The sequence below is a fragment of the Liolophura sinensis genome, chromosome 11, assembly GCF_032854445.1.
Source record: "Liolophura sinensis isolate JHLJ2023 chromosome 11, CUHK_Ljap_v2, whole genome shotgun sequence".
Taxonomy (NCBI): domain Eukaryota; kingdom Metazoa; phylum Mollusca; class Polyplacophora; order Chitonida; family Chitonidae; genus Liolophura; species Liolophura sinensis.
In genome coordinates, this window is record NC_088305.1 from 20,130,302 (window position 1) to 20,153,116 (window position 22,815).

At 40.1% G+C, this 22,815-nt stretch overlaps 1 protein-coding gene across 1 annotated transcript in view; it reads right to left on the minus strand.

Annotated features, from left to right (window-relative positions):
- The window catches only part of LOC135478170 (ubiquitin carboxyl-terminal hydrolase 40-like), a 37,954-nt gene that overhangs the window by 11,540 nt on the left and 3,599 nt on the right, over nt 1–22,815 (minus strand). The window contains exons 3-21 of the mRNA XM_064758441.1: nt 21,820–21,933; nt 20,989–21,114; nt 20,659–20,697; nt 19,656–19,802; nt 19,037–19,123; nt 18,718–18,774; nt 17,305–17,430; nt 16,216–16,356; nt 15,530–15,598; nt 14,139–14,368; nt 12,773–12,927; nt 11,985–12,060; nt 10,490–10,655; nt 8,018–8,108; nt 6,815–6,888; nt 5,982–6,171; nt 3,703–3,814; nt 3,172–3,244; nt 1,796–1,849 (exon numbers count right to left, since the gene is read on the minus strand). Coding sequence (XP_064614511.1) covers nt 1,796–1,849; nt 3,172–3,244; nt 3,703–3,814; nt 5,982–6,171; nt 6,815–6,888; nt 8,018–8,108; nt 10,490–10,655; nt 11,985–12,060; nt 12,773–12,927; nt 14,139–14,368; nt 15,530–15,598; nt 16,216–16,356; nt 17,305–17,430; nt 18,718–18,774; nt 19,037–19,123; nt 19,656–19,802; nt 20,659–20,697; nt 20,989–21,114; nt 21,820–21,933 — 2,127 coding nt within the window. The remainder of the gene's footprint in view (nt 1–1,795; nt 1,850–3,171; nt 3,245–3,702; nt 3,815–5,981; nt 6,172–6,814; nt 6,889–8,017; nt 8,109–10,489; nt 10,656–11,984; nt 12,061–12,772; nt 12,928–14,138; nt 14,369–15,529; nt 15,599–16,215; nt 16,357–17,304; nt 17,431–18,717; nt 18,775–19,036; nt 19,124–19,655; nt 19,803–20,658; nt 20,698–20,988; nt 21,115–21,819; nt 21,934–22,815) is intronic.

Sequence of the window (22,815 nt, forward strand, 5' to 3'; positions counted from 1 at the left end):
TTCAATTATAACCATTTTTTCCAGTGTAAATGATCTAAAATTTCATTCTGAAACTTGGAAAGTGTATCCCAGGATTCACTGCATTGGTTCTGGTTGGTACTGACTTGGTGCCGCAGGAAAGCATCAGGGTTGGTCAGGGGATTATACTGACTTGGTGCCGTGGGAGAGTATCAGGGGTGGTCAGGGGATTATATTGACTTGGTGCTGCGGGAGAGCATCAGGGGTGGTCAGGGGATTATACTGACTTGGTGCAGCGGGAGAGCATCAGGGGCGGTCAGGGGATTATACTGACTTGGTGCAGCGGGAGAGCATCAGGGGCGGTCAGTGGATTATACTGACTTGGTGCCGTGGGAGAGCATCAGGGGTGGTCAGGGAATTATACTGACTTGGTGCCGCGGGAGAGCATCAGGGGCGGTCCGGGGATTATACTGACTTGGTGCCGTGGGAGAGCATCAGGGGTGGTCAGGGGATTATACTGACTTGGTGCCGCGGGAGAGCATCAGGGTTGGTCAGGGGATTATACTGACTTGGTGCCACGGGAGAGCATCAGGGTTGGTCAGGGGATTATACTGACAGTTAAAGAATGTACTAAATAAATTCATGCTCACTGAGCAGGTAGTCTATGCTCCTACCACCAACAGTTCATGTTTACCTGAATAAATATAGTTTTAAATATAATAATTTTAGCACATGCCCTTCGCAACAGGTTGATCATTTTATTATCGTTATTTTGTGATAAATGAGAATTTCAAAGAAAACTCTTGTGTAGATTATAAAGCGCGACTACCCAGTACCTTTATCCATGTGCAGCGTCGTGTCAAATGTCCATTTCTAAACTGCAGGGATCTCTGTATACACAAAGCTGTAGCAGATTTAAGCATGCCGCAAATCAATACTTGCAAACTAGGCCTACCAGCAGACAAGATGATGTCACATTCAGATCAAAGCGACACACCTACACATGTGCATTTGCACCTCTGCAGCCAAACATTTCTTGTTCATTCTGGCGTAATTTGAAAGACTGTCAACTTCTGGGTGGAGTATGTTTTCTGTGTTTAATGGAAAGTTCTTGATATAAAACATGTGAAAAGGAACTCTTCTGCAATAGGAGGACAGTTCCGACTCTAAAGAAACAAAATGTGCATGCAGACTAACACACTTAATTGGAATTACATGGACGTGGGAAGCTGATGACAAGTATTTTCTCAGCAAACAAGTGTGAGTTGACTTCCACATAGGCCTAGCCCGAATAATCGGTTAATCTATGGCGTACATTGTGCATGTACATTCCTTGTTTTGAGTGGTCATGCTTTCAGACAGTGTTTGGAATTTAAAGTTTTGTAATAGACATCACCTGCCTTGACACTTTTTTCGATTTCATTCATGGGTATATTTAGAGATGTAGGGTCTACATGTAGGCCTACGAGTTACGAGACCTGCACACCTCACTGTCAGTGACTTCACCCCATGGGGTGAGGATTTGCAACCTGAGCTGCTAAGTGCCGTTGAGGGTAATGAAATGGGCGGGGGATGGGGCGTTGGGGTGGGAGTGGGTTGGGGTTAATCCCTCTCTTCTGTCACCTTACCGCCAACACAGATGATACGAATGTAAACAATAGTAACTTTAAGTCACTTACCATACACATACAGTGGTAAATTCCACACTTCTTCATGATTTTCTCCTCAAAATTTCTAAACTCAAGACTTTTTTTTAAGATTGGGGACATTTGTTTATGAATACATTTTTTTTCCCACGATTGTGGGCACCCTATTCCCAGTGGTGAATCTCACTTACAGCATCCTTGTCTACCTCCACCTCAATGACAGGCCAGCTGTAACCCTCTAATATCTACAACAAAATAAAACGCAACAAGATATTAAACTATTCAATATTTCTGTAATACATAGGTTCCCCTTTCTAGAAGTTATCTCCCTTGATGGTAACCATCTGTTCTTTATTTTAGTATTAAACTGTACGAAATGTTGTCATTTACTTTGTCTGTTTATTTATTTATTTGATTGGTGTTTTACGCCGTACTCAAGAATATTTCACTTATATGACGGCAGCCAGCATTATGGTGGGTGGCAACCGGGCAAAGCCCGGGGGAAACCCACAACCATCCGCAGGTTGCTGTAGGCCTTACCACTTACAGCCGGAGAAGCAAGCCAGCAAGAAGACTTGAACTCACAGCGACTGCATTGGTGAGAGGCTCCTGGGTCATTACACTGTGCTAGCGCACTAACCAACTGAGCCATGGAGGCCCCCCATTTACGTTGTCAGCTTCTCCATGGGCAGGCGCAAATTTCAATGATTCAAAAGTAGTTAACCTTACAAAAAATTTACAAGCAGATTAGTCACAGTTCATCACTGTGTTTGTTTAAATTTCATCACAACAGTATTTCCAAATCCAGTAAACTCCAAACAGGTAGGAGAACTGAGACCTACTGTCAAGGGGGGATAATCCATGCAAAGGGAAGTAAACTAAAGCAGAGAAATGAGCTAGTCAATTCTCATCTTATTCTTTTTCATTTCACAAAATCAAGCTACCGGTTTTTCTGCCCTGCTTTGCAGCCAAACTTGAGCTACTGGTGGCACAATGATTATGTGAGCATTACACGTGGTCTGTACAAAGACAAGGATGTAATTAGCATAAATTCCTTCCCATGCAGCACGGAGATGGCAGTAATAATCTGACAGTGATGCTCACATCTATTGTCAACTTCCATTTTTGTTTTCAAAACGACTTCATGAGGGTACTCATTCAGAAACAGGTCACTTAGGGTTGATCAGGGCTCATATGATGCTTGATTAACTGGCTGGGGTTTAATCACCATTCTCAATAGGACTTCACTATAATAAACCACCAGCCTTTGGCAAGTATCTAATAAACTGTTACATAAATGATGCAAATATTTCCTATAGCATGTTATTGTCACTGAGTCAGACTCACCTGTCCACATCTGTTCTCCTAAAACCAATTGTTGTCACTGAGTCAGACTCACCTGTCCACACCTGTTCTCCACCCTAACACACATCGTTCTCACTGAGTCAGACTCACCTGACCACACCTGTTCTTTACCCTAAAACACATCCTTGTCACTGAGTCAGACTCACCTGACCACACCTGTTCTTTACCCTAAAACATACCCTTGTCACTGAGTCAGACTAACCTGACCACATCTGTTCTCCACCCTAAAACACATCCTTGTCACTGAGCTGCACAGGCTGGACAGCACTGCTGACCTGTCATATATAAACAACACAAGGTACGAGGTTTAAAATGGGCTGTTTTGTAATGTACATGTACTGAATTTGTACACTGCAAATATACATGTATGTGTATTTTGCAAATGTCCTGTTTTGCAAACGATTTATACTCCTCTTTGAAGCAAATTTGCAATAACTGAATATCTTGCACAATTTGATGCTTTGTTGCACCACTGGATCTCATTATGTAAATGTGGAAAGATAGGATGTTAAAGTTTGATTCACCGACCCAATGACAGACAGAGAGACAAGACTCAAAGAGCTTTCAGTTAAAAACAATTTTATAAACAACTGTAAAAATCTTGATAAATGTAATTAAGATCATCTTACAACCAAAACTGCCCTGACATGTAGAACGGTGCAAAATATACATGTATGACCATATTTTATTTGGCTAGTGTTAAGCATCTTCCTTTATAATATTAAATACCCACCCTTCTGACCCTCTCCTGATAACTACAACCTCATCTCCATCTATCAACTTAAGGTCCTCGAGGGGGAGGTCACGTTCTTCGGGTTTGAACTCCACAGTCAAGATGTCCTCTCCTGTCAATCATGGTAAGATGACACACATAACATTATTTGTGATTTTACTCGCAGCATATATATCTATGTGGAAATAAACTGATTGAAGCAAAGTTTCCAATACATCTGATGACTTTAAGTTAAGTCCTTTTGTCATGTACTGGTACCTGATAACGGGGTAATGTATTGTACCTTAAGTTTGATATTTAAAAATACACTTTCAGAAGCACATAAAGGGTTTAAAATCATACTTTTGATGTCAGTACTTTAGTTTTCTAATAAGAAATTAATTAAAGAAATTTCACAAACACCTCTTAAAGTTAGAATCAAATAAATTGTGTGAGTTTGAAAAATACTAAACATCAGGTAAAATACAGTAATGTAATCCAGGCACTCTGGTTTCGTCAGTCCTTATACTGGAACACTTTCATATATACTAGAGCAGGTCCATATATACTGGAGCACTTCCATATATACTGGAGCAGGTCCACATATACTGGAGCACATCCATATATACAGGAGCAGGTCCATATATTTACTGGAGCAGGTCCATATATACTGGAGCACTTCCATATCTACTGGAGCACTTCCATATATACTGGAGCACTTCCATATCTACTGGAACACTTCCATACATACTGGAACATGTCCATATATACTGGGACATTTCCATATATACTGGGGCAGGTCCATATATACTGGAGCACTTCCACATATACTGGAACACTTCCATATATACTGGAACAGGTTCATATATACTGGAACACATCCATATATACTGGAGCACTTTCATATATACTGGAGCAGGTCCATATATACAGGAGCAGGTCCATATATATGGGAGCAGGTCCATATATATGGGAGCACTTCCATATATACTGGAGCACTTTCATATATACTGGAGCAGGTCCATATATATGGAAGTGCTCCCATATATACTGGAACATGTCCATATATACTGGAACACTTCCATATATACTGGAACACTTCCATATATACTGGAACACTTCCATATATACTGGAACACATTGTATCACATTCTACACATGCATAAAACTTGAGCTAGGTTAGGGACGTGGCAAATCAATAGATCTTAAAACCGATAATCTACATGGGTGTAGCCATTTCAAGCCCTTATGCTGACTGTCCATGGTTTTCTATTTGAACAGTTTAGAGTAAACCAAACGGCCATTCCTGCGCAGAAGGAAATCCCATATGGCAGCTTCTCTCTCTCACTGTTTTTCAAGACGGCTCATGGTACATCAGTTTACAATCCTTGCTTGGTTTATGAACCCTTTAGAAACTTTAGATGTACCTGCTGGTGTACAGAGTACACTGTATGAGTGTTTGTCTCAGTCAGTCACAACCTAAGTTCATTCATTCAAACTTTCAGTCTATATGGACTGATGGCCCTGATGGCATGATGCCTCACAGAGTGAGTAAGAGTATTTCAAAATCTGGTTTTATGCAATTATCTGAACAGCAAGGTTAAATGCCTCTCCATTTACATAGTTTTTATTTAGCAAAATAGATAGAAAAAGTTTGCTTCTGGTTTTGTAGTGGGGGATTGTGTGCGTGTTTACGCCGCGTTTTCCTTTATCGGGTGGGTGATTACATGGGAAATTCATCTGAATTAACCAATCAAAACACTCTTGTAATGCTCTGTGATGTGATGCTCTGTGATGTGATGCTCTGTGATGGGATGCTCTGTGATGTGATGTGATGTGATGTGATGGGATGCTCTGTGATGTGATGCTCTGTGATGTGATGTGATGCTCTGTGATATGATGTGATGTGATGTGATGGGATGGGATGGGATGTGATGCTCTGTGATGTGATGCTCTGTGATGGGATGGGATGGGATGGGATGGGATGCGTTGGGATGCGTTGGGATGGGATGTGATGGGATGGGATGGGATGCGATGGGATGGGATGGGATGTGATGGGATGGGATGTGATGGGATGCGATGGGATGGGATGGGATGCAATGGGATGGGATGGGATGGGATGGGATGGGATGCGATGCGATGCGATGCGATGCGACATCCAGCTCTGGCTCTCTCAAAATGTGACAACAACATGCTGGTATAAAACTTCTACATACGCATGCATCCTACTTCACTTCAACAGAATGTGCTACAAATATATAATAATGCAGACAAAAATGCTTCATGAAATTACAACTTACCTTTGCGTTTCAGCTTCTGTAGTTCATAGTCATTTGGTTCAAGACCAAGAAGGTCTCCTACAGTGACCTTCATTTGTTGCAAGGTCATATTTTTAGGGAAGCCCCTTGAGAACTTGGAGGGGTTCCCATATATCACAGTCAGAGATAAAGGCCGAAGGTCATGCCCACATGGAATAATTTCACCCTGGACCTGAAAACAAAATGCCCAGTTACCATAAAATATTTATTTATTTATTCATTTATTTGATTGTTGTTTAAGGCCATGCTCAAGAAATATTCATGATAACGGCCAGTTTTATGGATCCAGGAAACAGGAGTGCCTGGGGTAAAACACCAACACTTCGCAAATTTAATGAAGAACTTTCTCACATTCCAACGTAGAGACGTGCATGCCACATAAGTAGAAGGCAAGTGAGCTTCAACAAAGGTTAGCCTATCAGATGTCGTTAGGTATTGAAACACAGATGCATCAAATCGAGATGCAGTTTTCAGCGCTGGTTTCAATGTGTTGGTTTAATACCGCAGTACGATGTCAGTCAAGTATGATTGGTTGGTTTGAATGGTGTTTTACGCTTAAACGACGGCAGCCTGCATTGTGGTGGGAGGAAACTCAGCTGAGCCCACGAGAAACTCGCTGAGCTGGATTTGAAGTCACAGTGACTGCATCTGTAAGAGGCTCCTGGGTCAATGTGCAGTGCTGGCATGCTTAGCCACCTGGGCTACGGAGGCCTCAAGCCAAGTTTGAGCATCCAGCTCAAAATATTTTGTTTTGTACAGAAGATCAAATGTTTTTGACTTTAATTAGCCCAAAATGGCAAGCCGTACACACTTACTGTTTCACCGTTCCAAACAAACAGTTGAGTTCCACTTATGATGTCATAGTCTTGTAGCTTTACACTTTCGTCATCTACAAAACAGAATAACCATAAGATGTCATTTGTCAAGCTAAAGACAGCTGTACTCGTCAAAAAAAACAAAGGACCACAACTCTCATTCACATAAAAGGTACATATATGTGTTAAACTGTTTGAACAATGGCAAAATGCTCTTTGATTTTAAATCTTCTGTGTAGCTGATATCCATCAACCTCATAAGCCACTCCTGATAACAGTGTACTATTAGTTACATGGTTACTCAGTGATAGGGACTGGCTCTGATGACTCAGTTGGTAGAGCGTTCGCTTTGGGAGGCAGTGGATCCAGGATCAATAATGGGTTGAGTCACACCTAAGACTGTAAAAGAGGAAGTTGTAGCTTCCTCGGATGGCATTCAGAATTAAGGGCATAGCGCAATGACTGGTTGACCTGTAACAGTATAATGGCTTTGGTGGGGCATCTTACTTGCTTTTGGCAAGTCATCTTAGTGAAACAGCATTAGATAAAAGAGCAGTGGAAATCCGTCCTAAAACATGGAGGCACATTACATGAACATGCAATTTAAGGACTCCTTCCTTGTCATATGACTGAAAAATTGTTAAGAACGACGTTAAACCCTAAGCACTCACTCAGTGATAGAATACAGAAATATATTGTGTTATATAGGACAAGGCAACCCCACATTCTACTCCCAATATGTATCTTATCACTGAGTAATCATGTCAATGAATTTATTCTGTAAAAGACCCATCAATTCAGTGCAACAGACCAATGTATATGTGGATTGCTTCAGTGATGAGATCAACCAAACCAAGGGAGGTAATCTAGTCAGCAGAAAACGTCTTAGGCTGCTGAATACAGGAATATTCAACCCCCCCCCCCCCCCCCCCCAAGCACCCCCCACCTCCCACATGACTCTTGCTGTCCAATGAAAACGAAGTGTTTTTTCTGATGCGGGATGAATGTGTATTAATGATTTCTTAACCTGAGAGATGGTTTCACACTGATGCCACTTTCTATTGTGACATCCAGTTACCTCATATTCCGCTCCTAAGGACTGTGTGATTTGTGAGATGGTTTTACACAGAAGTAAACTTATACCGTAATGACAAGTAATCTTGTATTCTGCTCCTATTAGCGATATATCTGTGTTTTCTTCACCTGTAGGAATTTCTTCAAACAAATGACCTCCAGCTGGCAGAGTCTGCATTCGGTGAACCACAAACTGTTCAGGGATTTTCTCTCCTCCTACCTGTGAAACAGAGAGAAACAGTAAAACATCAGTAATAATCTAGATTCTGACGTATCAACAAGTCTCCCATGAGGTCCTCCGACTAGATAATGCTTTGTTTTACAGAAATAAACAAATGATGAGCTATGCAGAATTCTGTGTTTTTTAGGGTGTAATGTCTTTTTTTGCTGCCAACCTACTGTTTTTGGTGCATGCTTGGTATCAAAATGCTGGAAATTGTCTAAGCTTTTGGAAGGTATGAGTTTTACTGATGAAAGTTTGAAATTCTCGGTGAGAGGACACAAGGAGATAGGTGGTGATGAGGCTGCGAGTGACGTCCCCTTGGCGTTGCTAGGCACTCCTCCCAGCTGCCGACATAGAAAAGTCCAGATTTTGACGGTCAACCTATGTCAAGATTTTAATGACCTCTGTCTCACAGGCTGGGGCAGGTATGCACCAATGCTTAGTGGCCACAGAATGTTTATGGCTGAGCTACAGCGCTAAACGTTAACATTGTCGCTTATGGAAAATTAATGGGGGTCTGTGGACATAGGGGAGTTTGAACTCTTTTGTCATTAAAGTTAAAAATAGTCCTCCTGTATCATGTGACTTGTCAGAAATGTTAGGCAAGGTTTCATGACTTTGTTTTACTGATCACCTATGTCATTGTGTTCAAGAGGTACAGAAACTTCTTAAGTTCACAAACCTCTTCAATTTTCACTGTAGTTTGTCCAGTCTAAAGAATGTTTGTCACACTTTTTTAAGACACTTGTGTCATAGTAAATGTCATCAGAAATAGTTGCCTGACATTTTTGTTAAATCACATGGTACCGTAGGACTGTTCTTACATTTAGCGATGAAAGAGTTCGAACTTGCAACTCCGATAAAGTTTTTTAATCAGTGATGTGATTTGTGTTCACATTTACTGCACAAATTTACATCAGGTATAGATGAGGTAATGACTGCTGAGGATACCTAAATCACCATATATTTTATCCATGACTAACTTGCCCATTTTTCCTGATTCTGAGAGGTCTTTTGATTTTAGAAAGAAAGGACTTTTGAGGTTTCCTTGGGATGATATTTTCCTGGAAAACTGTCAACTTCAGCATCAAAAGAAATATTTTGTGACATTTATTTCCCACTTTTGTGGCCAAAATTCTACGTCATTTAGAGTAAATATTTGTGGTTTCAGCTAATTCCATCCAATGTTTGAGTTTTTATCCCTTTCATGCACTGGCTGTGAAACATATATACCCTAATTTTTCAACCTGTGCAACCAATATTATCAAACATTCTGAGAGAATTATGGGGAAAAAGAGAAATAATTGCATCTTTAATGAGACAAAGTAATAATTTTTAGCATCATTTTCACAATAATGTATGCATATATTCAACTGAAAAAGTGATTCAGTGGTTGAAATGGTGACACTTACAGTACATCAGACGTGTCAGAATTACAAACGACATATTAGCCTGATCACGGCCATTAACATCATTCATCTGGGTTTTATACAGCACATTTCAGTCATATGTCAATGGCGTCTCATTCAGTGTGTGTGTGTAAATACTGTGTCTTCTTGTGGCAAGGCAAGTCCACACTGCCAAAGAGCTGCTGCGACTAAGTATCATGCAGAAGACACCAGACATGACACCCTACCCACACTCATATTATCCTGACTCCTGGCCAACCGGTCCTGTTTCTATGCTCTAACCACTCAGTGTACAATATGTACCATTTTTGAAGTTATTGTGATGTCTTGGTACATGGCTGTTGTCAATCACAGATGTAAATGTACACTTGAGTATGCCTTCTTCAACTCTACCCTATACCACAATAGAGACATATTTTTATATGTATCATATTTCATCCATTCATTAACCGGCCCGGATAGCACAGTTGGTAGAGCGTCCGCTTCGGGACCGGTAGATCCAGGATCAATCCTTGATCAAGTCACACCTAAGACTTAAAAAGAGGAAATTGTAACTTCCTCGCTTGGCGTTCAGCATGAAGGGGATAGTGCAACGACTGGTTGACCCGTATCAGTATAATGGCTCGGGCTTACTTCCCTTCGTTAAGTCGTCTCAGTGAAGCAGGTGGAAATCCGTCCTGCTACAAGGAGGCACATTACACGTACATGCACCCTAAGGATTCCTTCGTCATCATACGACTGAAAAATTGTTGAGTACGACGTTAAACCCCAAGCACTCACTCACTCATCCATTCATTAATTCCACTGAGTTTTTACTCATTATTAAAGAGTATGTAACTCAAGTCACAGAACCTTTCCCAACTTTATGCAAGCAAAAACAAGCTAATTTTGAGAATTTATATCTCAAAGTTAGACAGGGCCAAATTAATATTCTTCACATTTCATGGAGCATTGGTTAAATTGCCTTACCTTTATAATTTGTTGAGCTAGATCAGCCAAGGTTTTCCTTCTGTCCAGTGTTAGTTCAGTAAAAGAGGACTGATCTTGAGGTTGAAGTGCTCCCATCCTGTACTCGTAGTCAACCCCAAAGTGAACCTGAACTGTTATGCTATTGATGATGATGTCATAGTCAACCCTGTCCAAAACAGCACCATCATACAAATGACTGTACACAGAATGAATAAATGGGGTTTAATGTCACACTGACAGTTGTTCAGCCATATTGTGGCAAACCCCCTTTTATAAGACTAGCAGTATGTGACAGTTGAAAGTTACAGACCAAGGAAGGGCACATACATGAAGGGTGGGTATGAGCTCATCTCAGCCTGAGGCGAGTACATCTACAGAATTCCTCTCCCATTATTATCATCACAGGGCCTGTTCTTGTTTCTTTTTTTGATATGTCACTGTAGCCTTAAATTGACTCTCACAGAGTCAAAAAAGACTGTATGAGTGATTGGTCATCATAAGACAAATGATAATGTAAGGCTGACAGCGACTGGTCACCATAATACTAGTGATAACTTAAGACTGCCAGCGATTGGTCACCATTATACTAGTGTTAATGTGAGACTGACAGTGATTGGTCGCCATAAGACAAATGACAATGTATGGTTGACAGCGATTGGACAAAACAGTCATAGTGATAATGCAACACTGCCAGCGATTGGTCACCACAATACTAGTGATAATGTAAGACTGACAGTGATTGGTTACCATAACACTAGTGATAATGTAAGACTGACACTGATTGGTTACCATAATACTTAGTGATAATTGAACACTGACAGCGATTGGTCACCAAATGACTAGTGATAATGACTACTGATTAAGGCCAGTGATAATGTACAACTGACAGTGATTGACCATCAAAACAATGGCTATATAGAGGATATGGCACACTATAAGATGAATACCACAAATATTACTTGAGTGAGAGGTGGAAATGTTAGCCCATGAGATGCACAGCGTCATGCGGGTCATCATTTCTACCTTTCATGGGAGCAATATTTATGACACGCAAGCTTCACTGTGCTATGTATTCTTTTTATTATTTATATTTTAATAATATGAAGATTTTGTGAATTTGAACATTTTTATATTGAATGCTTTAGCTGCTGGCCTTCACAGACATGTAAACTGTATACAGCATGATGTCGTGCATGATGTCTCGTGTGATGACGTGTCTTCATCTGTGTCAACGTAGAAATTTGACTGAGCTAATATTAAGACGACTTTCGACTGAGCTCAGGCTGAAGTGTCAAAAAACAAAATGCTTCTTTCTTGACGCCATGGCATTTGGGTGTGAAATACCAAAATGTAATAACAAAAGCGGTATCTTACGGAGTGAAATATCACTTTCATCTGTGAAGGAAATCCTGATATTTCACTTTTATACAAATAATAAAATGTATAGTTTAAAGAGAGCAGTCAATGTAGGAATTTGTAATTTTTTTTTCTTTACCTCCTTTGGTGTAGCTCTTCATTTTCAGACATCACCATGGTGACCAATCTATCTGGAACATCCTTTGGTTTTTCATCTGAAAAGACATTTCCATGACACATAACTGTCCACTGGTGAATGTCAAAGGTCAATTTTTAAGACAGTGGTACACAAATGAACAAAAAAGATGAAAGCTTTCTTCCATTTTTGGGGCATATCTGCTATCTTGTAATTATATGTATACTGCCTGTTTATGAATACTTTCCAGCAGCCCACATGAGTCTTCAAAAGTGAATTCAGACATGAGTGAGTGAGTCAGCGCTTGGGGTTTAACCTCCACTTAGCAATTTATATGTCATATGATGACGAAGAAATTCTCAGAGTGTATGTAATGTGCCTCTTTGTTGCAGGACGGATTTCCACCACTCTTTTATCTAGTGCTGCTTCACTGAGACGCCTTACCGAAGGCAAGTAAGTCGCCCCGCCCAAGCCATTATACTGATACGGGTCAACAAGTTGTTGTACTATCCCCTTGATGCTGAACGCCAAGCGAGGATGTTACAACTTCCTCTTTTTAAGTCTTAGGCGTGACTCGACCCAGGATTGACCCTGGATCAACCGCTCCTGACATGGATGCTCTACCAACTGTGTTATTGGGGCCGGTGAATTCAGATATGAATCAGGCTGGCTATAGTAGTAGGCTGATATGCACCATACCGCTAACATGCAGACAAAGATTTACAGCATGCTAATAGTCATTCTTAAGTATGGTGCGTGACATAAATAAATGTTCCAGACTCATGACTTACTGATGCCAGTAGACGGCACTCTCCTGTAGAACAGCATGTACGCACTCTCCTTCCCCGAGAACTGCTTCTCAAGCTCCTTCTCACTGATTGGATGAACACGGGAGTCGTCAAAGTTGAACCAGCAATAGCCTGGGAGTGGGGCGGGCGTCTGTGGCCTGTCAACATACAGTAAAGTCTACACTACATGTACAGTAACAGCCAGATTTATAGAAGGAACTATCATGCACGCACACACACAAAAAAACAAAAAAACAAAACAAAACAAACGGGCAAAACATCCATCAATGGGTGGGCTTAAGAATGGTTTAGAAATACACCCATTAGGCGACATCAATTTTTTTTTTTTTTTTAACGAGAGAGTCAACACTAAAAAATGCAAAAGTTAAATCGAGATAAAACTGAAAATCCACCTTTTTCTGACTGGCAAATCTGTGCTACCATGAGCTGGGCAGCACAGCGGTAAAACAACAATGCATAGACAATCCAATAATTGTCAGGTAAGGAGCATGTTTACTGGTCATACATGCAGCCTCATTAATTCTTAAATTATTTATTATACTGTATAGAGTGATTCTCCGTTTCCACTGGTTGTGAACACATGATATCCTGCAATTCATGATGTACAATGATCACGCCCTGAAGGAATGAAAAGTCACTTTCACAAAGTATCATCCCACGTTCCCGAGGCAATAGCCACCAATCTGGTGTTTATTCCACAACAGCTGTCTCCCTTTAAGCACTCTCTGATGTCTGCTTGTTTGAACTGTAAATACCCGGACTATGATTATAGCCCAGCTATGGATGTACAAATTTTGCAATTTCAAGTACTATTCGAAAAAAGTACATTTTTTTTTTTCGGTATATCGGCAATAAAACATATGGTGCATGCTGATATCATGGGATGTTGATATGCTGATATCATGGGATGCTGATATTATGAGATGGGATATCAGGAACTGTCAGGTCTCGACAAGTGATATTCACCTGTGGCTTCACCTTTGTTGGTTATGAGTTCTATCGAGCTGACAATAACTGATATCCCAATCCACAGCATACACTATCTGTATAATGTATCAGATAACAGGTTGACCGGTAAACTACTTTCTTCAAAGGTGCATACAAAAGTATGTGACTATCACGCATAATAAACTTTTTCTGATATTATCCCCAAGAAGGTGTATTTAATGTGACAGTAGGTAAAAAAAGCAGACATTTTTAGCAGTAAACATTAAGTGATTAATCTAATTTAGATCTATTTCCTTCTACACTGGAGAATCTGAACAGGGTCTTAACTTCAGTGAAATATAAAATAATTACAAAATGTATGTATCCGTAACAATTTGATTATTGTTTAAAATTATCATACCTTGCTTGCTTTTCGGTCGTGCATTTATTTATGTTTTTGTCACAGGTTGCTTTAGAGTCCATATTGTTGCTTGCACCATCTGAAGTCCTCTCCCCTTTCTTCTCAGCATCGTTCTTGGACGTCCCTCTCTTTGCTGGAGAAACGTCAGCAGCAGATTTATCTCGGCTCTTCAAGCTCACCCAATTAGCAGCTTGGTTGAAATCAAAGAGCTCGTCATGTTTTTTAAGAAACTGAAAATACAATAACATTAAGGAAATTATAAATATAATACACATAAGACATGTACAGTGTTTTCAGGTATAAAAGTAGCCATTACAGAGTCGTGCAGAAGGGAGCAAATCTAGGCCGAGTGGTTACAAGCACTTGTATTTTAATCACAAGGACACACGAGGCACAGGTTCAATCCCGGCCTTGGTCAGGGAATTTGTACGTTATCCTGTTCTCTCTGTTTACGTCTCCTTGGTGACGATAAGTGCTTCACAACGTTCATATGACCGTCTGTGCAGTGTAACATTCACTGAATATCACTTATCTTGCACAACATAGGACAATAAGTGTGTCAATAGCTTGCCAAAGGTTGGTGGTTTATATCAGTTAGTCTGGTTTTCTCAACCCATAAAACTGACCCTCATTGTGTAGGTAAAAAGATTCTTTATATAACACTCAAATAAATAAGTACATTTATTTATTTGTTTTTATTTGATTGGTGTTTTACACCATACTCAAGAATATTTGACTTAAACGACGGCAGCCAGCAATATGGTAGGAGGAAACAAGGCAGAGCCCGGGGGAAACCCACGACCATCTGCAGGTTGCTGTCAGACCTTCCCACGTACAGCCAGTGAGGAAGCCAGCATAAGCTGGACTTGAACTCACAACGACCGCACTGGTGAGAGGCTCCTGGGTCATTACGCTGTGCTATAAATAAGTACAGCACAGAGGGACGCCTATGCTGAAAATGTCTGAAACATATATAATGAGAAAGGCATCGTTACGTGAGTATTTAGGCTATGTTTCTTCCCTCAAATACCCGATAGGTTAAATTGCGATGCAGCTCACATCAGCGATGTGAAAAGGATCACATACTGAATCAACTGATTCTCAATGCCCACTTGATGACCACCTCTTCTGACCAACTGTGACGGTTTTTAAGAAATGGTTGTCAGCATTTGAACAATGGCCTGCTTCGTTACAAAAGTGGCAGAGATCTATTTTTCTTGTCTGTTTGCACTAAGCTATCAATGCAAGCTGTCTGAATGTACAGTCTTACATAGGCTTCTGGCAAATTATTCCTTTTTCTTCCATTAGTATACGCCAAAAAGAAAAACATTTTAATAATTAAAAACTAGATTCGAAGGTCATCAGGTAATCTCTGTCCAAACTGCAATCACCTTGTTAATTGGCCCATACTGTTTCTTGAATCTTTTATTCCAAGACACTCCAGTCTGTTTGGTCATTTCCTGTTAACAAGCACAAGAAACACGGTGAGAATAAATAAAACATCATTACACAAATGCATTTGATTTATGTTCAAAATTTTAGCATTTTCTATCTCGAAACAAGCATTGAGAGAATCTTTCCAAATCTGATTGGCACATTAAAAACTGTTTAGTCATTGAACTGTGTATACACATGAAAATGTTCCAGCATTGTTACTAGTATTTATCACAATTCAAAAAACTTTTACAAATCTCATGTGCCCCAATTCTTCAAGCTTTTCGCATGTTGAATTGATTTTGTTTTAAGGATACATGTATATCCTGGGCATTTCCTGGGCCTATGTGTAGAATTAAAAAAATTGAGAAAAACTGCATTCAAAGTTTCTCTTTAGCATGCATTCAAAGTTCTCTTAAACATGCATTCAAAGTTCTCTTAAACATGCATTCAAAGTTTCTCTTAAACATGCATTCAAAGTTCTCTTAAACATGCATTCAAAGTTCTCTTAAACATGCATTCAAAGTTTCTCTTAAACATGCATTCAAAGTTCTCTTAAACATGCATTCAAAGTTCTCTTAAACATGCATTCAAAGTTTCTCTTAAACATGCATTCAAAGTTTCTCATAGGAGCAGAACTTACTGAACAGAGTTTGTCCATCGACAGTCCCTGATGCCCCGCCCTTAGCAACAGTGCGGTAACCAAGTCCTGTGGGCAGTCCACCTCCAGGTAATCCACACTTCCTGTGCTAGGGTCTATGGGTAATCGGATTTCTTCCTCTTCCTGTACAGGGAGAAGGTGATTATTTATTTATTTGACTGGTGTTTTACGTCGTACTCAAGAACCTATCACTCATACAGCAGCGGGGGCCAGCATTACGGTGGGAGCCATGCTGGCGTGATAACTCCCTTGGCCACCGAAGCCCTGAGAAGAAGCTTACATTCCTTGCTTACTTCTTTGCTTATTGACATTTCTTTGACGTTTTATGAAGGTGGTAGAAATCGGGCTGAATTGAAGTTACCTGCATGTCTGTGTACACAAAAATTCAGCTGCGTAAAAATCTTAACGGTTGTCATGTAATCATGAATTTCGCAACACATAACAACTTTTTTTATAGTTGTATAAAGCTTGCACTTGTTGCATAAAGCAAAAAAATATTAATATCATCACACATTTTGTTAACCTTGGAAACAAAAAAAGTACATATGTTATTAAACAGATAATACTGTGTTTCCCTCAAACTTTAGTAATTTTCAAGTCACACATTTTGTATGATTCTTATTGTTGATTTCATCCACCTTTATATTGGGTCACTTAACACTTTTGTGTGAAATCTGATTAAGCATGATTAAATCTGATTCAGCACAACTAAGTCTGATTCAGCATGATTAAGTTGGATTCAGCATGATTAAGTCGGATTCAGCATGATTAAGTCTGATTAAGCATGATTAAGTCTGATTCAGCATGATTCAGCATGATTAAGCATGATTAAGCATCAAAGGTATCATTTCAATACTTCTGAAAGTGCACTTTGTTTTGTACCAAGCTTCAGGTGAAATACAGCACCAGTACATCAAAATTATCACACAGGCTATCACATAGTCAGCTACATGTCCACTGCCTGTTCGTTATTTATACTCCCAATAAAGTTTGAATGGGATTTGAAAATGAGATGTGTGGGATCTAGATCTACATGTGCTTCTACTCCATTTCTATAATAACAATAGTTACCGGGCTTGTCCAGTTGCCAAGGGCGTGTATATCTCTGATGTAGGCATGGTAATGACCTCCATGAGCTCCGCCTCTGTGAATCACCACTGAGAATAATTCAAACAGCTCCGAGTCCACTGATTCTGTCTGATCAAAAAAAAAAAAAAAAACTGGCAACGATCAAACCAACAGTGATTCATAGTCTGCCATCAATATACATCCTTAAGGACACGTAAGGATGCCATGCAGTGCACTCAAAACCCCTCAGTCTTCAGGACATGTAACAATGCCATGCAGTGCACTCAAAACCCCTCAGTCTTAAGGACACGTAAGGATGCCATGCAGTACACTCAAAACCCCTCAGTCTTAAGGACACGTAAGGATGCCATGCAGTACACTCAAAACCCCTCAGTCTTAAGGACATGTAACAATGCCATGCAGTGCACTCAAAACCCCTCAGTCTTAAGGACATGTAACAATGCCATGCAGTTCACTCAAAACCCCTCAGCCTTAAGGACAGCAAATACTGTAATTCTTCAACCTTTTCACATGTTTGCAAGGTGTTTATTCGGGCAAATTATGACGGCACTTTCTTCTCTGACTAATAAAATTATACTTTTTGTGAAGCCCTGACACTGGCTAATTCAACTAATGTAGTTTTGTCTGGAATTAAATTACTGCGAAAAGACCACAGCATAACTAATGTATTGAAAAGAATTGGTTTCACAATTAACTGACATGTTAACATACAGGTATCATGTGCACACCTGAGTAAGATTTGCTGCATTTTTTATTTATCTATTTAATTTATTTGATTGCTGTTTTACCCTGTACTCAAGAATATTTCACTTATACGACGTTGGCCAGCATTATGATGGGAGGAAACAGGGCAGAGCCCGGGGGAAACCCACAACCATCCGCAGGTTTCTGGAAGACCTTCCTACCTACGGCCGGAGAGGAAGCCAGCATAAGTTGGACTTGAACTTACAGGGACCACATTGGTGAGAGGCTGCTGTGTATGTAGGATTATAAATGTTGTTACTATCACTGTTAACAAAATTAAATGTATAATATATAAGCAAAAGCCAGTCAGCCCAGTGCTTATTTATCTCTACTGGTCCCACAACAGTTCCAATGCGGTGTTTTTACCCTGCCCTCTAAATGCCTTAATTCCTCAAACTGTTTGCATATGAGATAACAATTTTCACTTTTCGCATAATTTTCATTGTGATTTATGCATTTTTTTTTAATTTTGGAGACAAGACAGCACTGGTTAGGTTAGTCAGTTTCTGAACTTCACAAAACGTACAATTTTATCAGTGTGCAAAGAATAATGCTCTTGGAATATGCACATTTTATAAATACTTTGCAAATATGCGTAAAGTCTGAAGAATTACAGTCATCAGACATTATTACATAGAAATCCTCACTCACCTGTTCCATGAAAGGGCTCATGTCTAATGTTAATGGAAATGTCATCTTTCCAGTTTCCTGCCACACAAGAAAAATATCATGTCAAAATATGCACATCAAAGGGACACAGAATTGATTTTGATTGGCTAGGTGCAGGACAGGCGAGAATGATGTGTTTTTTTCACACGTAGGAACAGGCCTGAATAGGTAGGTGGTACATGTTGAGCAATCACACCCATAACAATAATAATGGGGCCACTATCACAAAACTTGTTATATTCAATCCTATTTCTCTTCATTTCTTTTGTAAAAGATGCTGCCTTTTACAGCTAATTCTCACCTTATATCTCTCCATTTTGTGAAAATCAAAGCTGAACCGGAGGAGGGAGATGGTCAACACTGATGGCAGACTGCGGAGTTTGGCCCCCTGACAACAACAACAACAACAACAACAGACTTACTTAATTCACATCATTAATGATAGCTTGATAGTCACTATGCTGACCTTGCAAGATTTTTTAAATGTTTTACACCATACAGAAGCATTTTTGAAATAACTAATGGTGGTTAGTGTTATGCGTGGAGCAGGAAACTAGACTGACTGATGTAAACCACCGTCATTTAGCAAGTTACTGATAAACTTTCTTACATGTGCAGCCCAAATCATCCAGAAACCTCTCACTAATACAGTTGCTCATCCTGCCAGGAAGGTCTGCCAGCATCTATGGACGGTCGTGGGCTTACCCCAGACTTTGCTCAGTTTCCTCCCACCATAAAATGAAATATTCTTACGTAAAACACCAATCAAATCAAAATATAGATATAAAATAAATGGTAAAATCCCATGTCTGATGTAGAATTGAGATAAAAGCATCTCACTTCAAGTTTGATTTTTTGCGCCAAGAACAGTAATAAATGGGAAGCCCAGAAATTCCTTGTCCAAGGCTATACAAGCTCACCTTCTTGGCATCCACCAGTTTGTTACACTTCTCGCAGCGGTACTGGTTCCGGCCCTCCATTTTCTCGCTGACACAGTAGTAGTCTGACAGAGCATGCTCCACACTGATGTGACCTGTCACAGTCAAGGTCAAGTCAAGAAAGTCCTCCTGGTGGAACAAGGGAAACAACCCAAAGTGATACAAAAGAGAGTCTACAATTGGGAGAATTCATAACTGCTTAAGTTCTTTAATAACCACAACATATGTACATCTAAAGATCAGATCGACATATACATGTATATGTAACTTAGCTCAAGTACAAACTATGAACACTGATGTCAAACCCTGTTAGCATTTCCGTTTCTCAGGAGGGACGAATGTAATTCTGTGTATTTTAGGGTATAAAGTCTTTTTTCCCTGTCAGCTTGCCATTTTTTGGTGTACAAGTGCATGCTTGTTATCAAAATGATGGAAATTGTCTAAGCTTTGAGTTTTAATGATAAAAGTTTGAAATTCTGGATGAGAGGACACAAGGAGATAGGTGATGATGAGGCTGTGAGTGACGTCCCCTTGGCGTTGCTAGACACCCCCCCCCCCCCAGCTGCCGGCAAAGAAAGGTCCAGATTTTGACGGTCAATCTATTTCAAGATTTTTATGGCTTTTTTCTCACAGGCTGGGCCAGGTATGCACCAAAGTTTATTGGCCACGGAATGTCTGGGACTGAGCTACAGCGTTAACATTGCCACATATGGACAATTAATGGGGGTCTGAGGCCAGATATACTCAAGAAATGTTATTTAATTCATTGCTGAATAATACCTTTATAAGGAACTTTCCACTTGACTTTTCACATGTTCCTGGCTACTAATTTCTTTGAGCCTTGGCAGAATTTGTCATCAGAGCATGTGGGAGGGTAACTACACCTGAATCTAAATAATCCGAAAACTATGACCATTTAACCTGATCACATTGACTATTTTTTAACAGTTTTAACCCTTGTCAGTAATTCATGTAAAATGAATACCTCTCTCTCACTGATTCTGTGGCACTCCTGGCAAATAATCTGAAAATCAAATTGTGGAAAATACACAGTAATGCAAACAGTACATCATCAGTTCTTCAAGCATACGGAAATGTCTGCAAAGATGAGTTAGTACTTCAGTACATGACTAAAAAGGACTAAACTAAACAGTGACTTGACTAAATTCATTCAAAATTTTCAATTTAAGGACAAAGCTTTCAGAATGTGAAATTCAAAATGCATATCACAATCAAACAAGATGTGTCACTTGAAAAATGTAAAACTTTAGGTGACATACAGTGGCCTTGTTTTCCCACCCATTACCCCACCTACCTGGTTGACAGTCCTTCCGTGGTAGAGTCGAGAGATAAAGCCCTGTCCCATGGTTCCCACCAGCGAGTCCTCTATGGCGCTAAACAAAATCCTGTTGAGCTCCTGTACATCCTGCTGCTGCAACTCCTGTCAATGTCATTTAATTGGTTGCCTAGTTTTGTCTCAACACTGTAACTAAGTATTTCACACTAGTATCCCAGTTAACAGGAAAAAGCCCTGAGAAAACCACCGACCATTGGCAAAATACTGACAAGCTTTCTCAGCTGTGATGTATGGATTGAGACATGCCGACATTATTTGTGAAGGTCAACTTGTCCTCAACCAACATTAGACTACGAATACGGCCATACAATGCTTCATCCACCTGGCCTCGTGATCTAACCACGGAACAGCAAACCCCTTAACCAACAGGCCATTCTTCCATATGGGGGAGGAAAGAGTAAGAGTCTTCACTAGATAACCCCTTACACCATATTCTTAAATGTTCAGCCATTTTTTTTAAAATTTCCTAGTGGCTGATTCCACAAAACTATTTCTGACTTAAGTCATAATTAGAAATGAGATCTTAAAGCTTATTTATGGACTTTTTGCCACCTCCACTGCCGTTATCAATGTCTTCTTAAGACTAATTTGTCCAAATTTCAAATTCCAGTGCCTAAAACTAAGTATCATAGAGAATTTTAAAAAATTTAATTTTGAGGAAAGTCAGAAAGGCCTCTGAGAAGTCCGCCCGTGATCTAATACATTTCTGTGATGCTGAACATGAAAATGCTACATGTACCAACCGTCACGTATCTCTTCGAGAAATGTAAATGTTCAATGTGGAAATACCTCATGGTTTGTCCATCCGAAACTGTCAGTTAACTCTGATGTAGAAATGCTCTGTTGGTCACTTAGCAACAGCCTAGCAAACAGTCTCTGCAGCTGGATGGGTATTACTCTGACCTGAGGAAAAAGGGGAGAAAACTGGTGAAGATTGTGGTTCCTCTAGATACTAGCTAAATGTCAGGAAAATATTAATAAACATAGCTACATTGTCACATGTACCTACAGGAAACTATTAATATTTCAGAATCATAGTCCCAATACCTTTTCAAGACTTTTTCAAGACCTTTCTCCAGGTAAGTTTAGAGCGCCCGCTTCGGAAGCGGTAGATCCAGGGTCAATCCTGGGTCGAGTCACACCTACGACTTTAAAAGAGGAAGTTGCAGCTTCCTCGCTCGGCGTTCAGCATGAAGGGGATAGCGCAACTACTGGTTGACCCGTATCAGTATAATGGCCCGGGTGGGGCAGCTTACTTGCCTTTGGTAAGGCATCTCAGTGAAGCAGCACTAGATAATTACCATACATTCTAAGGATTCCTTCGTCGTCGTATGACTGAAAAATTGTCAAGTACGACGTTTAACCCCAGGAACTCACTCACTCACTCCAGGTTAGTTTGACATATTTCAAGGCCTACAAATCAGACTATTTCCACTTCAACTTGAGAGTCGGTTTGTTTTTAATCTGAGGATGGGGTCGCAGGGCGGCCTAACCCATCTTGGTGGTTTCAAAGTCTTTCTTACACATGCCGCCCGTTGCTTTACCCTTTTCTACGTTTGCTCAACCAGTCTTTATACTTTGGATTTTTGAGTCTGTTGTTATTGAACACACATACCTTTATTCAATTCTATGTCTAAGCGGGCCAGGCATGGTCCAGTTAGCCGATACAAGTGACACACGACTTCAACAACCGCCAAAAAAGCATAATCGGGACATCTCTCGAACTTCCGCAGGCAAAGGCATACAATGTGATGACTCTCTTGCATCAGCCGTTATTAGGCTTAC